Source organism: Oncorhynchus nerka, linkage group LG28 (genome assembly GCF_034236695.1).
Source record: "Oncorhynchus nerka isolate Pitt River linkage group LG28, Oner_Uvic_2.0, whole genome shotgun sequence".
Lineage (NCBI taxonomy): Eukaryota > Metazoa > Chordata > Actinopteri > Salmoniformes > Salmonidae > Oncorhynchus > Oncorhynchus nerka.
In genome coordinates, this window is record NC_088423.1 from 48542383 (window position 1) to 48557064 (window position 14682).

Here is a 14682-nt window from a genome sequence, read left to right on the forward strand (position 1 = left end):
CATTTCTCCAAAAAGTACGATCTTTGTCCCCATGTGCAGTTGCAAACCATAGTCATTTTTTATGGCGGTTTTGGAGCAGTGGCTTCTTCCTTGCTGAGCGGCCTTTCCGGTTATGTCGACATAGGACTCGTTTTACTGTGGATATAGATACTTTTGTACCTGTCTCCTCCAGCGTCTTCACAAGGTCCTTCGCTGCTGTTCTCGGATTGATTTGAACTTTTCACACCAAAGTACGTTCATCTCTAGTAGACAGAACGCGTCTCCTTCCTGAGTGGTATGACGGCTGCGTGGTCCCATGGTGTTTATACTTGCATACTGTTGTTTGTACAGACGAACGTGGTACCTTCAGGTGTTTGTAAATTGCTCCCAAGTCTGAACCATTTTTTTTCTGAAGTCTTGACTGATTTCTTTTGATTTTCCCATGATGTCAATCAAAGAGGCACTGAGTTTGAAGGTAGGCCTTGAAATGCATCCACAGGTACACCTCCAATTGACTCAAATGATGTCAATTAGCCTATCTGAAACTTCTAAAGTCATGACATAATTTTCTGGAATTTTCCAAGCTGTTTAAAGGCACAGTCAACTTAGTGTATGTAAACTTCTGACCCACTGGAATTGTGATACAGTGAATTATAAGTGAAATAATCTGTCTCTAAATAATTGTTGGAATAATTACGTGTCATGCACAAAGTAGATGTCCTAACCGACTTGCCAAAACTATAGTTTGTTAGCAAGATATTTGTGGAGTGGTTGAAAAAGGAGTTGTAATGACTCCAACCTAAGTGTATATAAACCTCCGACTTCAACCGTATGTGACCCGTTTCAAGAAGCTAGGCGTATGTCGCATGTCACTATTTCACAGCAGAGGCATTTGAACGTTATTTAATTTTTTTTTAAATTCAAAATGCTTTTTTTTTCGCAAGAAATGACTTCTCGAACATGTGACCTTTCATGTGCCTTAATAATGAAATTGTATGCCATTTGTAAATATCAATTCAATTGTTAAATTATGAGCCTAGTTGGTTTAGCCATGGGAAGAAGGCAGGAACCTTCCCACAAGCTATGATTGGCTGAGATAATGGATGTGTTGGACATGCCGAGAGATGAGTTCGGATTGGTCTGCCATGTAGTATGCTTCTGTCTATAAAGTGAGCTGCTCAGTATGTGTAGATGATCCTTGCTCCCGTGGCTTTTTGGAAAGATATAATGTTAGCCATGGAGAACTGCAAAAGTGTTGCTGCTGCTCTCAATAACATTGCTGCCCAGAATTTAGCAGGCACTATCGACAAAGATCCGTAGGAAGATGTTGACTTTCTGCACATGGTCAGTGTGAACCTGGAGTGACTTCACATAATGGGCTAAACAAGCTGTAGTTTGCTACGAACCAAACGTAAAAAACACTCTGCCGTGAAGAGGTCATCCATGTATACGGGTGAGAGTCTAGCTAAATGTTCAGATATTATATGTTACTAATTTAGTTTTCATTATAAATGAAAGTGTACTGTTAGCTCGCTAGCTACCATTATGATCTGTGTAGTAATATTATTTGTATCTCAGAAAGCCGTTTGGATTGCTAGTTATAGCCTAATGCTTGCTAGCTAGCTAACATTGACTCTAGTTGGTTAGCTTTAGCTTCCTGCAGATTCATAGCCACCATGCATGAAATGCTGTACTAACTATGACAATCTGTTTGTACTGTAGTTATGGGTTAGTATTATAATTCATTTTTTAGCTAGCAATTTTTTAGCTACAAGTCTAAACAAAAGACTCCACTTCGCTCAATGTTAGTCAGGTGTGATATAGGGCTCCAGAATTATATATATTTTTCAATAGACAAATAGATAAATTTCCCTCCATCTTTATTTGAGCTAATATTCTATTTAGGCCTGTATCAATTGGTGCTAATTCACCACCTGAGGAAGTGGAAACTCAAAACACATTAGCTAAATCTCAAACTTGAAATATAACACCTCCTACTGCTAGTAGGCATTTATTAATCTAATTGTACATGTAATGTAACTTGCAATGGCCGATGCGTAATTTCGCACACTGACCAACCCCCTTGATGCGATCTTATGTAGCAAAATTTGAAATGTTTTTTTTTTCTCTCCATTGGATAAAGAGACACAGACTTACAAAATGGTATGTCATACACTGCATTTGAGGAACAATGGGAAAATAATTCTGCTTTGAAAGTTGATAAACTTGTAACCTCACTTTTGAGAAAATGGCCTTTGAATGTTTTGGTACCGACTGGTACCAAAACCCATTCAGCATCGTTCCCACCCTCTTAAACTTTAGCCCCAACAATCTCTTTGAGGGTTCATCTGAGCGTTCTGTCCCAACAGCAGTCAAGCAGCCAAGCTAACTGGCTAAGGTTGGCTAGCTTGTTAGCTACTTCCTGAGACACAAATGAGAGAACTGCTCACTGACCATTTTACTCACCCTAGCAGAGTTGGTTCGCCTGTTTTTATGTTATCCAGAGCGTTGGTACACTAACTGTGCTGCTGGCAACAATTAACATTGTTTGCCAACATTTCCTGACACAGGCTATATACAACGGGTGTTGAGTGTTCGTAACTCGTCAGATCTTCTTTGCTCTGGCACACACAGATGAGAGTGCTCTGAAATTGGAGTAGACAGCCAGAGCAAATTACCAGCCACGTCTATCAACAGTTGTCGAAGTGACATTCTATTGAAATGGATACTTGCATAGTGGAGGCTTTTGTTAAGACATATGGCTAGCTTTCTGTCAAAATTCTAAATGTGTAATATCTTAAAATGTAGCTAGCTAGACTATGGATGGATGCTTCTCGCTGTCACGGGTGCCATGGTTGCCCTTAGTTTGAAGATGTAATCCGGAGACAGGTGTTTTCTCAATCTCCTTAGCTATCGTACTCTAATTCCGCTGATTTCAAAACTCGGTCCTCCAGAAAGCGGATTTCAACACTCAGTCCTCCAGAAAGTGGAGAGCAACACCTATGCAGTACTGCTACGCAATATATTTTTTATTTAAAGCCTCGTTAGACAGGATTACCTACACATACGGACCAGCTCATATTATAGACCGATGTGTGCTACATAGCAGACCAATCCAAGTTCATCTCTCAACATTTCCAGCCCACTCATTATCTCAGCCAATCTTGACAAAGGGGGAATATTGCTGACTTTTTCCAACTAGGCTCGTAATTTAACAATTGTATTTGTATTTACAGATGGCATACAACTATGTTATTAAGGCATATGAAAGTTCACGTGCCAGAAGGCATTTCTGCCAATAAAACGCATTTTGAGAAAAAAAAGAAGTTTATGTTCAAATGGCTCTCCTGTGTAGTAGTGACCCACGACATAAGCCTAGTTTCCTGAAACGAGTCACATATCAGATATCTGGATTGTAAAACAGTGCTATGAGCTCAATAATTATTGTTAAAAAATAGAAATTATACCAACAAAGTTAAGACCATCCTCTCTTTAGTATGGACAACTTGTGTCTTCCAAAATTGTGTATCCAAGCAGCTGTGGCCTATTGCTTGGATTCCTGTACTGTACTCCTATCCCATTGCTGTGGTTGTATTCTACAGTGGTTGATGCAAAGGGGTGAATGCGGGGCTACGGGTGTCGGGGTAGGGGGGGGATGGGGATTGGGGAGTCGTGAAAGGCTTTGAGACTCAAAGATTATGGCCTTGTCGAGCCTGTACTCTTTTATAGCGGAAAGTGCAAAAATAACTCCAGTCATGGTTTTATTGCATGTCTCTCACCTCTTCCTGACACATGGACGTAAACAACTCCTCCGACCCTCACGTTCTCACCCGGTGACGTGAAGAAAAGAGGAAAGAACACAGAGAGCAAGAGTGAGACGATTATCAAGAAAGATGGCGCAAAGTACGGGGGAAGATGTAGAGGGATCGTCAACTTTCCCAGATTTGACAAAAGTGATAACAGAGGCGAGAAATGGGGTGAGGGAGAGGAAAATTGGAAAATAAACCTGGGAGAAAGGATGATTGAGTGACCTATGAGGCTCATGTGGTGACCATGTGTTCCCAGCTGATCAGCGGGTCGGTCTTTGATGGGCAGAACCATGCCGTAATTTCCCATCTCCACAAATCTCAAATTACATGCTTTATGTCTGAAGCCAGGCACACCATGCCATGGAAACAGAGGAGGGCCTCAGCGGGAAGCAGCATGAGGAGGCTCCGTTATACCTGGAACAGGGGGTCATGACCTCTGGTTTACTTGTTGGGCTCAAAATGTCATGGTCAAGTTTATTATTTATTATATACAGTATAAGTTACATGCGGTGACGAGCTCGTATAGATGACCTCTTTTGACTTGTTTAATAATGAAGCTTTAGATAGGTACTCTGTGGAAAAGATCAGCGAAAACCCAAGAAAGTTATATTTGTCTCAATTATTATTATTTTTTTAAGTATGCTTTCGCTTACTGTGGCCTCTGATGCTCTTTGTGGACTGAACCCTACAAGTTCCTACAAACTTGCTTATATTCTGCTGAATTATGTACTCGTCTTTTGCATCACCATTGTGCTGCTGAGCTCAGTTCAAGGTTGCCTGTCAGTGCTCTTGACCACTGCCTCTCTCTCTCTATGAGGATACTTTCACGCTTGACAACACTGAGCATCTAGTACTTTTATAGTCGCTTTCAGAATTTACCACTTTGACGACAACCGAAGTAGATTTTCACTAAAACCAGAGTGGAATATTTAATTCCCGTGCTGTCTTGGAGGCAGGCCATCGGCCGAGAGAACGGAAGAGATGGGCAAAGAAAGAAAGAGAGGGAGAAGGTAGGAGAAAGAGAGGCGGTGTAAAAAAAAAGATAAATAAAAATAGATCTTCCTTTCCCTCTGTCTGCCAGTGTAGCCCGTCTCTCATTAACTGCCAATTAACTTTTGATAAGCTGTGGGAGGCTACCGAGGTGCAGGGCACACATTTAGATCACCTAGGAGAAGGCCAAAATGTTCCTACTTTAGCCCTGTTCTCTTTCTTTTACATTGCAGGGGGGGGGGCTGGCTCTCCTAAGCCCAACTAATTTCAGGTGGCCGGGCAGGAACTCTTTCCTAGCTTGAGGCAACTACGATGATGAACCATCTCTGATGGCTGTGATGGTCCTGAGGAACAGACAATGACCTTGGCATGTTGGCCCTAAGGAGAGCCCTCCTTAGCTCTCCTTAGGGCCAACATGCCAAGGTCATTGTCTGTTCCTCAGGACCATCACAGCCATCAGAGATGGTTCATCATCGTAGTTGCCTCAAGCTAGGAAAGAGTTCCTGCCCGGCCACCTGAAATTAGTTGGGCTTTGTTTTCTCTTTCCTCTAGATCTCTAGGATGGGCACTTTCAAGTCCTGATTTACTCTAGGGTTTGTTTGGAGAACTGTCAACAGTTGAGGTTTTATTGTCTCATTAGTGTGTTACGCCAGAGCTGGCTCATTGTGAACACACTGCAGATGTACCAAGTGGGACGGCTCATGCAAGGTTTTTTTTAAGCTGTAGAGTTTTAATAGACAGACTCGCATTGATTAGCCCAGTATAACTACTGCGGTGGACTATTTGTGTGCACATGGTTGTTATACACAGATGGAACCCTTTGAAATGGCAGAGCGGTCCACTATCACAGATCCTAGAGGGAACTAAACAATAGAAAGACCTATAAATAGAGAATAAGCCCTAGTTGGTAATGGACCGGATGACCATGGTGTACACACAATGGATGGTGGTGTTAGGGGAGATGAAGTGAAGAGAGGGGTGACTTTGTTAAAACCAGTCAAACATGTAACCACACAACACACACACACACACACACACACACACACACACACACACACACACGTGCGAACACACACACACACGTGCGGACACACTATACTGTACACGGGTGACAATTGGTCCACCTGACCTGTCCACACACAGGGGTCACTGCGTTTAATCCAAACACCATAAACAGACAGTCAGGTGGCTTTAGACACTTGTTCACTGTGAGACCCCCACTACTTCTGTGTTTCTTTTTTTCTTTCTATCTCTCTCCTTCTTTCTCTCATTCTCTTCCTGTGTGACTAATGACAGGGTCCAGTGCTCATGTCCTTATATAGCCCTATGTTGTGATCTGGCTGGGTCCGGGACCACGGCTCTCACCCTGGCACCTGTGGGACACAGATGGCGCTCTGGCTCTCTCCAAACACACACACACACCAAACATACGGCCCTATAGTGGCCATGATGCTGATGCTAGCTTGCCAGGCCACTTTCTCTCCCTCAGTGGCCAGTGTACTCTGTCTAGCTCTGGAGAGGCCCTAGGACCCCCTAGTGACGGTCCGCTAGAGCACGTGTGGGGAAATGCTAGCCTCCGATCAAATTTGACAGTAGGTTCAAGGATAAGCAAAGTGTGTTTTTAACGGGAAAACAAAGGCCTCATGGATGGTTACGGTGGGCCGATGTTGCATAAAATAACGTTTTTAATTTGGATTTAAGATGGTTGCCATGGTGACATTTTTGTTGTCTTTAAGATTTAAGAATGTAAAGGTATGCTTTCTCCCCTGTTGATGTTGTCCAGGGGTATTGCATCGCAGCCTACTACTTACTGTACAGTACTCTGAAGTCACCAGTTGCGGGGCTTGACTTTTCTCCAGCATTCTTAATATAGTCTCTCTGCTGCAGAATGAACTCACAACACACCAGTTCATCAGAGCCCAGTTATCGACATGGGGAGATCTTTCCTTAAATGGTAGACTGCCCTGGGCTTTATTTCCACCACAGCACAAATGAAATGAAGTCCAGGTTCCTGGGAATGGCCTTTTAGAGTGGAGAGGCAGAGTGAATGGGAATCTGTTTGAAAGATGGACAGTAGAGCCAGAGCAGCAGACTGCATGGATATTGCCTTCCCATGGAGAAAGGCAGTTGATTGGATGTGGGGCGGCTCTGTTAAAACAGATTATAGGTCTAATAGATTTATACTGTGTATGGGCAATTTCCGGCATTATGGACATTATATATGCACGTACAATTCCAACTTTAATGTCTCTCAAAATGGACAAACAAAATATAAATTAAACTGTTGGTGTGTGTGTGTTTGGGGTGGGGGGGGGGGTTATACCCGAAAGAGCAGACTTCAAAATAGTGACATGTTATAATGCAAATAAGAAGCATTATGGATGTTACATGAACATAACAAAACTCTTGAGTTTGTAGTTTAAGTCTTAGGTCAACACATGGATAGCCATTTCAAAGGAAATTTGTATTTACAGATGGCATACAAGTTTCTTATCAAGGCACATGAATGTTCACATGTTTCAGAAGGAATTTCTGCCCCAAACCTTATTTTGATCAAATTAAAATAATGACATTCAAATGCTTTTCCTGTAAAGTAGTGACGTGCGACATACGCCTAGCTTCCTGAAACAAGTCACAAATTTCTTGGTACTTGGTAAAGTTCAAGTTGTTTGTAACCCTAACAATGGTCCCAGGACAAGAGGAAGCAAAATACCACAATAACATCAAAGATTTGTCACCATATTATACGTTAGGGATGAGGTATTTTCTGCATATGCATTGCTCTTTTAAAGGCCTAACCCACCGCTGGTGTGCATGTCCAAATACCTCTCTTTACGTGTCATATGACCATAAAGTATTACTTGTTAAGCAAAATCTTGTGTGTATATGTATGTGTGTATGTATGTGTGCGTGTGTGTTTTTTTTTTAAAGCACACAGTATAGCTCAGTATTAGAATGATTTATTTTATACTATCGTTTTTGCTAATCTTTTCAAGGGTGTCAATCATTTCGGACCCCACTGTGTGTTCTAAGATGATCTTAGCTATAGAACATAACATTTTTCAAGATATCAACAATTGCTTCAGTTAGTCTGAAAAATAAATCTCAGAGCAAGCACAACACAATTTGGTCAATGCACAAGCTTCTGAAGCTAAGATATGATACATCAATATCTCTCACATTGACGACCGTTACGGATTTAACTGATATCATGATGCTGAAAACAATACTGACAATGAAAAGAGAAACAATTATAGACCGTATTAAACTTGGATGAAAATGAGCTTTACGTGAGAGTTTTAATATGCTCCAGTTTTACAAAATAAAAAATGATGTACAGTATGTTACATTGCCTGTCCTGGTCACCACCTATGCTCCAGAGAAATGTAGAACTCACAAACAAAGGCACTTTAATTTTGTCTGTGTTGCTTCATTAACATCTCAACTTCATAACTAACATGACAGTTGTGAATGGAAATACAAGCTCTGTGAGCCATTTCTAAAAGCCATGAAATTTGATTGACTGAAAAGTCTTTTTTTAGACGTGGCATCCTGCTCTGTAATGGTTAAAAGTCATACAATTTCCTATTTAAACTTTTCAAATAAAGTGTACATGCCAACATATGTGACTCGTTTCAGGAAACTATGCGTATGTCGCACGTCACTACAAATTGCGTTGTTTGCCAGATATGCCTTCTAGAACGTGAACTTTCATGTGCCTTAATAACAAACTTGTATTCCATCTGTAAATATGAATACAAAATGTACATTTCGAGCCTAGTTGGTTTAGCCATAGAAAAAAAAGAGCGACCTTCCTGCTAGCCATGATTGGCTGAGATAATGAGTGGGCTGGACATGCCGAGAGATTACTGGATTGGTCTGCCATGTAGCACTCTTCTGCCTAATTGAGCTGGTCAGTATGTGTAGGTAATCCTTTCTAACACAGCTTTTTTTGAAAGATATCACGTAGTAGAAATGCAGAAGTGTTGCTCTCCACATTCTGGAGGTCCGAGTTTTGAAGTAAGTGGAATTAGAGTATGATAGCTAAGGGGATGGAGAATATGATTGCAAATATGCAAACGGAGTCGAAAAGAGAACACACAGAAGGCTGTTGTATAAAACACCCGGATTACATCTTCAAACTAAGGGCAACCATGGCATCCGTATCAGAGGGGGAGAAGTGTCCATCCAAGTAAGATAGTCTAGCTAACTAATATTTTCAGATATTACACGTTTCCGATTTTGTCAGAATGTTGTTTTTATTTTGAGTTAATTCGTACTGTTAGGCAGCTTAGCTAATGTTACTTGCATGATATGTGTAGTTATATTATTTGTATTTCAGAGCCATATGCTATTGCTAGTTATAGTCTAATGTTAGCTAGCTAACATTGAACCTGGTTGATTAACTACCTGCAGATTCATGCAGGGTAGTAACGTAATGAGTTGGGATTATGGTTCATTGTTTAGCTAGCTAGCTACATGACTTAACAAAACTCCACTATGCAAGTAACCATTTCGATAGAATGTTCATGATGTCACTGTGACAACTGTTGAATTCGTTCTCAGAATAACTGACACATTTATGAACGCTCAACACCTGTTGAATATGGCCGGTGTCAGTAAACGTTGGCAAAAAGCATAATTACATTTTTGCCTGCATCACAGTTGCAGTCACCAACACCCTGGATAACATAGAAAAAGCCTAACCATCTCTGCTAGGGAAAGTAAAATGGTCAGTGAGCTGTTCTCTCATTTGTCTCTGAAAGTAGCTAGCCAGCGTTAGCCGACGGTGCTGCTGTTAGGACAGAACTCTTGGATCAACCCTACTCCTCTGCCAGAGCGTCCAGTGAACACTTCAAGAGTGAAACACTCTGAATTTACAAACAGACAATCTGACAGTGCTCTGAGTTTTCGAATGCCCAGAGCACACTTTTAAATTGACAAAAACACCCATAGTATATACCAGCCTTTAGACTTGAAGTCTTTGGTTGTTTAGTACATGGCCTCACGTGCAAATCCTTAAAGAGATGAGTGGGGCTAAAGCATAAGAGGGTGTGAATGATGCTGAATGGGTATAGACATAGAAGAGCTCTCTAGTAGGTGAACCAAAACATTCAAAAGCAGAATTACTTTCCCATTGTTCCTCAACTGTAGTGTATGAATATACACTTTTCTAGCTCGGAGTCTCTACTTTTATCCAATGTAAAATACACCATTTCAAATGTTGCTACATAAGACCAAATCGAGTTGGTCGGTACATATTGACCTTCAGGATGATTATGAACATGGTTTTATTTGGACATGCTCAGGTTGACTTTTCCATGGAATCGGCTGCATGCCACTAGGCTATTGTCCTGTGTATTACCATTATATGACTGAATGCTAACCGTCCCCTCATTTGTTAGACGTGTGTGTGTGTGTGTCAAGAAAAAAAATAAAAGAAATGTTTTATTATCACAAACACCATATAGGTGCAGTGAAATGTGTTGTTTTACAGGGTCAGCCATAATAGTATGGCGCCCCTGGAGCAAATTAGGGTTAAGTGCCTTGCTCAAAGGCACATTGACATATTTCTCTGCCTTGTCTGCTGGGGTATTCAAACCAGCAACCTTTTGGTTACTGGTTCAATGCTCTAAGCGCTAGGCTACCTGCCTCCCGCCCGTCTGTGTGAGAGAAGTATATGAGAGTGTATTTGCAACAGTGAGAAAAAGGGAGAAGAACAGAACGTTTCTCAACAATGTGTCATTTATCCCTATTCTCAACCAGCTGGTAGAGCATGTTTTAAAATGGATTTTGAAAAACATTTTCACTTGACCTTGATTGGTCAACTCCTCCAGCCCTCCTGCATAAATTAGCATAATTTGTACTGTAGTTGCTGTAGTGTTGCTGTAGTTCTGTGTCATGGCACTTTAACTTTGCCCACTCAGAGGGCAGTAAGAAATCTCAATCATTACCAATGGGATAAAAAGGCAGGAATTCAGTTGGTGAGGGATTAATATTGCACCATTCCTGTTAGTAGTGACCTTGAAGTGTAGGAATATTACAATAAATAGTTAATGTAAAAATGTGCTTAACCATATGTGACTGACGATTTGGTCTTATGTAGCAACATTTGATGTGGTGTGTTTTTACATTGGATGAAAGTACAGACTTGGCTAACTCGTGGGAGGTGCTTCAGGAAGCATAGGGTGAAATCTCTTCAGATTACCTCAACAAAATTGAAACTAGAATGCCAAAGGTCTGCAAGGCTGTAATTGCTGCAAATGGCGAATTCTTTGACGAAAGCAAAGTTTTAAGGACACTATTATTATTTCAATTAAAAATCATTATGTATAACCTCAACGTCTTGACTATATTTCCTATTCATTTTGCAACTCATTTCATGTATGTTTTCATGGAAACAAGGACATTTCTAAGTGACCCCAAACTTTTGAATGTTAGTGTATGTCAGTAAAAAGTATGGGTTAAATCTGGTGAAAAATATCATTTGAATTGTTGACAACACACTATATTAGTAACAAATTGGTTAAACCACATTTCATGACCCATGTGGTCAATTAATCAATATTCAGATGAAAAGAGGCCTATAAAATAATGCCTATAATAGTAAAAAAACATCACTGTCATGTATTGTCTGAAAATGTAGAAACATGGTGGAAGAACCTCAATCGTTTGAAAGTTAAGAAGGACATTACACTATACACCATCTGAAAACACATTCATTTCAATGTAATTGAATATTCATGTTTAGACATACCACATTTGCATAATATGTTACAATTTGAAATCAGTTCTCATTTAACAATACTTACCTACCTGTAAAAGCCGTTGAAGCAGACCCAAAGAAATTTTTGTAATATTGTTGAGATCTATTCTATTATGGCATTGCTGGTATGACCCTCTTTTGATCAAGAGGAATTATTTTTTTATACTGGAAGTTCTTAATAATAGTAATAGGAATTTAAGGTTGAAATCATGTTTTTCAAGAATAGACAAAGTAATTTTTTCTAGAGTCATATAAAATACATGTCAAAATGACCTGACTGACAGAGTTTATCTTGTGTTTTCAGCCTGATAACCTACAGAAGACATGGCTGCGGGAATTCTACCAGGTACGTTGAACCTATCCTCTTCATATTGACACAGTGCTGAATACAGACATGTACAACTCATCTCTAGGCCCATCTGCTCTTTGCATTTCTAGCGCTCTATCGTAGTCATGTGGCTGTGTTTGACTCATTGAGTGATAGTTGCTTTGAGGAGAAAAGAGCACAGGCTGTGTCATATCTTACCTTTGATCTACATAGGAACATCTGAGAAACCACAACTTTTTCCACTCTAGCAGGGGAAGTCAATTCAGATAGATAGACAGGCAGACAGCTGTTGCACCAGCCTGGTCTCATAGACTATACGTAACATAGTATAAGTCAATTCGGGGCACGCAAATTAGTATGATATGTTATGGTTGGTATGGTTACATAAGACCGATGGTTACTTAAGGCAAAAAACAAGTAGGGTGGTCAGTCGGGGTGGATGGGAACCCAAAGGTTGCAAGTTGGAATCTCACCACGGGCAACTTTTCAACAATTTACAACTTTTTAGCTACTTTGCAACTACTTAGCATGTTAGGTAATCCTTCCCCTAACCCGAACCTTAACACTTTTAGCTACCATAACCCTAACCCCTAGCCTAGTTAAACATTACCCAACTAGCTAATGTTAGCCACCTAGCTAGTTACCATACAAAACTTAACATATACTAAATGGAATGTCTTGGATTGACATTTTTCTCGTATATTTTCTTTACATATTTTCCTCACCAGCACCATTCCAGCAACTGTAGCAGATGCGTAACCAAGCGAGTGCAGTACAGCTCCGCTTGATCCGGCTTAATTTGGCTCAGTAGTGTGAAGAGGGTACTCCTGTTCTGTATTCCATTAGGAAGATGGACCATTGCCTTATATGCCAATAAGAGTAGCATGAGCTTAGTTGTCAGGTGTGTATTAGAATTATGCATGTTTGTGCCTACTGGTTATGTGCCAAGCCAAGGTTGTGGAAGCACAGAGAGCAGCTACAGGTCAGCTGTTTAATGGTAAGAGGATTAGACCTAGGCTTAGTTCAGGTTAACTGCACACACACACACACACACACACACACACACACACACACACACACAAACTACACTGCATTACACCAAAGACCTTGCCATGTAACTTACAGTAGTACGCCACAGGTTAATGTCTTTGAACAGTGCACTTAAAGGTGTGCGATTTCTCCCTTAAACTTAGACACAGCTGGGCTGTAGTATCACTATGACCGACACAGCGGAGAAGTCATGGTGGCGATGAGTGAGTAGAGATGGTGTGCAGTGAGGGGTGACTCTGACTAGAAAGGGAGGGCTTCAGTCGGCCCATGTCTCTCCTAGCTTGTGGAACGGAATCACTGCGGTAGCAAGTGGCAGTGAGCGAGTAGAGATGGTATCCATGCGCAGTGGTGTGCAGTGCGCGTATCCAATGAGTGATTCAGTGGGCCCTGCGTCTCCCTTGATCTCCTATCTGGTGGAAGTAAGGGATTAGAGGCCGCATGCTGCCTCTTCTTATCGTCCCTGGTTGCCATCTGGCCATGGTGTGTGTGATAGGCCCTGCTGCTGCCTCGCATCTATGGATACATACGCAGTCACACACAGCCAGAGAGAAACGTTGATAGTGCTACCCGTACGTTCACTGAGTCATGAGACGCTGATACACCCGTTCACAGACAACCGTAGAAACGCGTTGATAATGATTATGCATCCATTCGCACAGAGCCATAGAGACGTGGATACAAGCACAGCCGTAGACACAAGGATAAGCACACAGTCACATTCACAGTGAGAGATGTGGATTTACACAGAGCCAGAAAGACCAATATATATATATATAGTTCCACATGCAGACAAACAGCCCGAGAGATACACTGATACACGTGGAAGGTTAGACGTCACACACCGTATACATGTTTTATACAGGAGACCTGTGTGTAACGGCTGGCGATGCATTTTTATCAGCCTTTTTGAAGTCCTATTAGAACAAGCGAGCATAGATGGTCTGCCATCGGATCAGCCTCATTTTTTAATTATTTTTAAAATGTATTTTTTTAAATACACTGTCGCCTGCTTTAAACAGGTGTTTGTGCTGATGGAAGTATTTTCTTCCTAATGCTTTCTGTAGTCATCATTCAAGTCACCTGTTCTTTGATTTAAACTGAGTAGGTAAAAAAAAGAGGTTACTGTATGGCTTATTTAAGACTCAGGTAAATTAACTTTTTTGTTGGTTCAACACACATATATATATACAGTGGGGCAAAAAGTATTTAGTCAGCCACCAATTGTGCAAGTTCTCCCACTTAAAAAGATGAGAGAGGCCTGTAATTTTCATCATAGGTACACTTCAACTATGACAGACAAAATGAGAAAAAAAAAGCCCAGAAAATCACATTGTAGGATTTTTAATGAATTTATTTGTAAATTATGGTGGAAAATAAGTATTTGGTCAATAACAAAACTTTATCTCAATACTTTGTTATATACCCTTTGTTGGCAATGACAGAGGTCAAACGTTTTCTGTAAGTCTTCACAAGGTTTTCACACACTGTTGCTGGTATTTTGGCCCATTCCTCCATGCAGATCTCCTCTAGAGCAGTGATGTTTTGGGGCTGTTGCTGGGCAACACAGACTTTCAACTCCCTCCAAAGATTTTCTATGGGGTTGAGATCTGGAGACTGGCTAGGCCACTCCAGGACCTTGAAATGCTTCTTACGAAGCCAATCCTTCGTTGCCCGGGTGGTGTGTTTGGGATCATCTTCAATGCCCTTGCTGATGGAAGGAGGTTTTCACTCAAAATCTCACGATACATGGCCCCATTCAT

General features: G+C 41.0%; 1 protein-coding gene across 2 annotated transcripts in view; it reads left to right on the forward strand.

The window, feature by feature from the left end:
* The window catches only part of LOC115113343 (inositol polyphosphate-5-phosphatase A-like), a 187592-nt gene that overhangs the window by 59163 nt on the left and 113747 nt on the right, over positions 1–14682 (forward strand). For both annotated transcript variants that reach the window (XM_029640877.2, XM_029640878.2), the window contains exon 2: positions 11849–11890. In XM_029640877.2, the coding sequence (XP_029496737.1) occupies positions 11849–11890 (42 nt within the window). The remainder of the gene's footprint in view (positions 1–11848; positions 11891–14682) is intronic.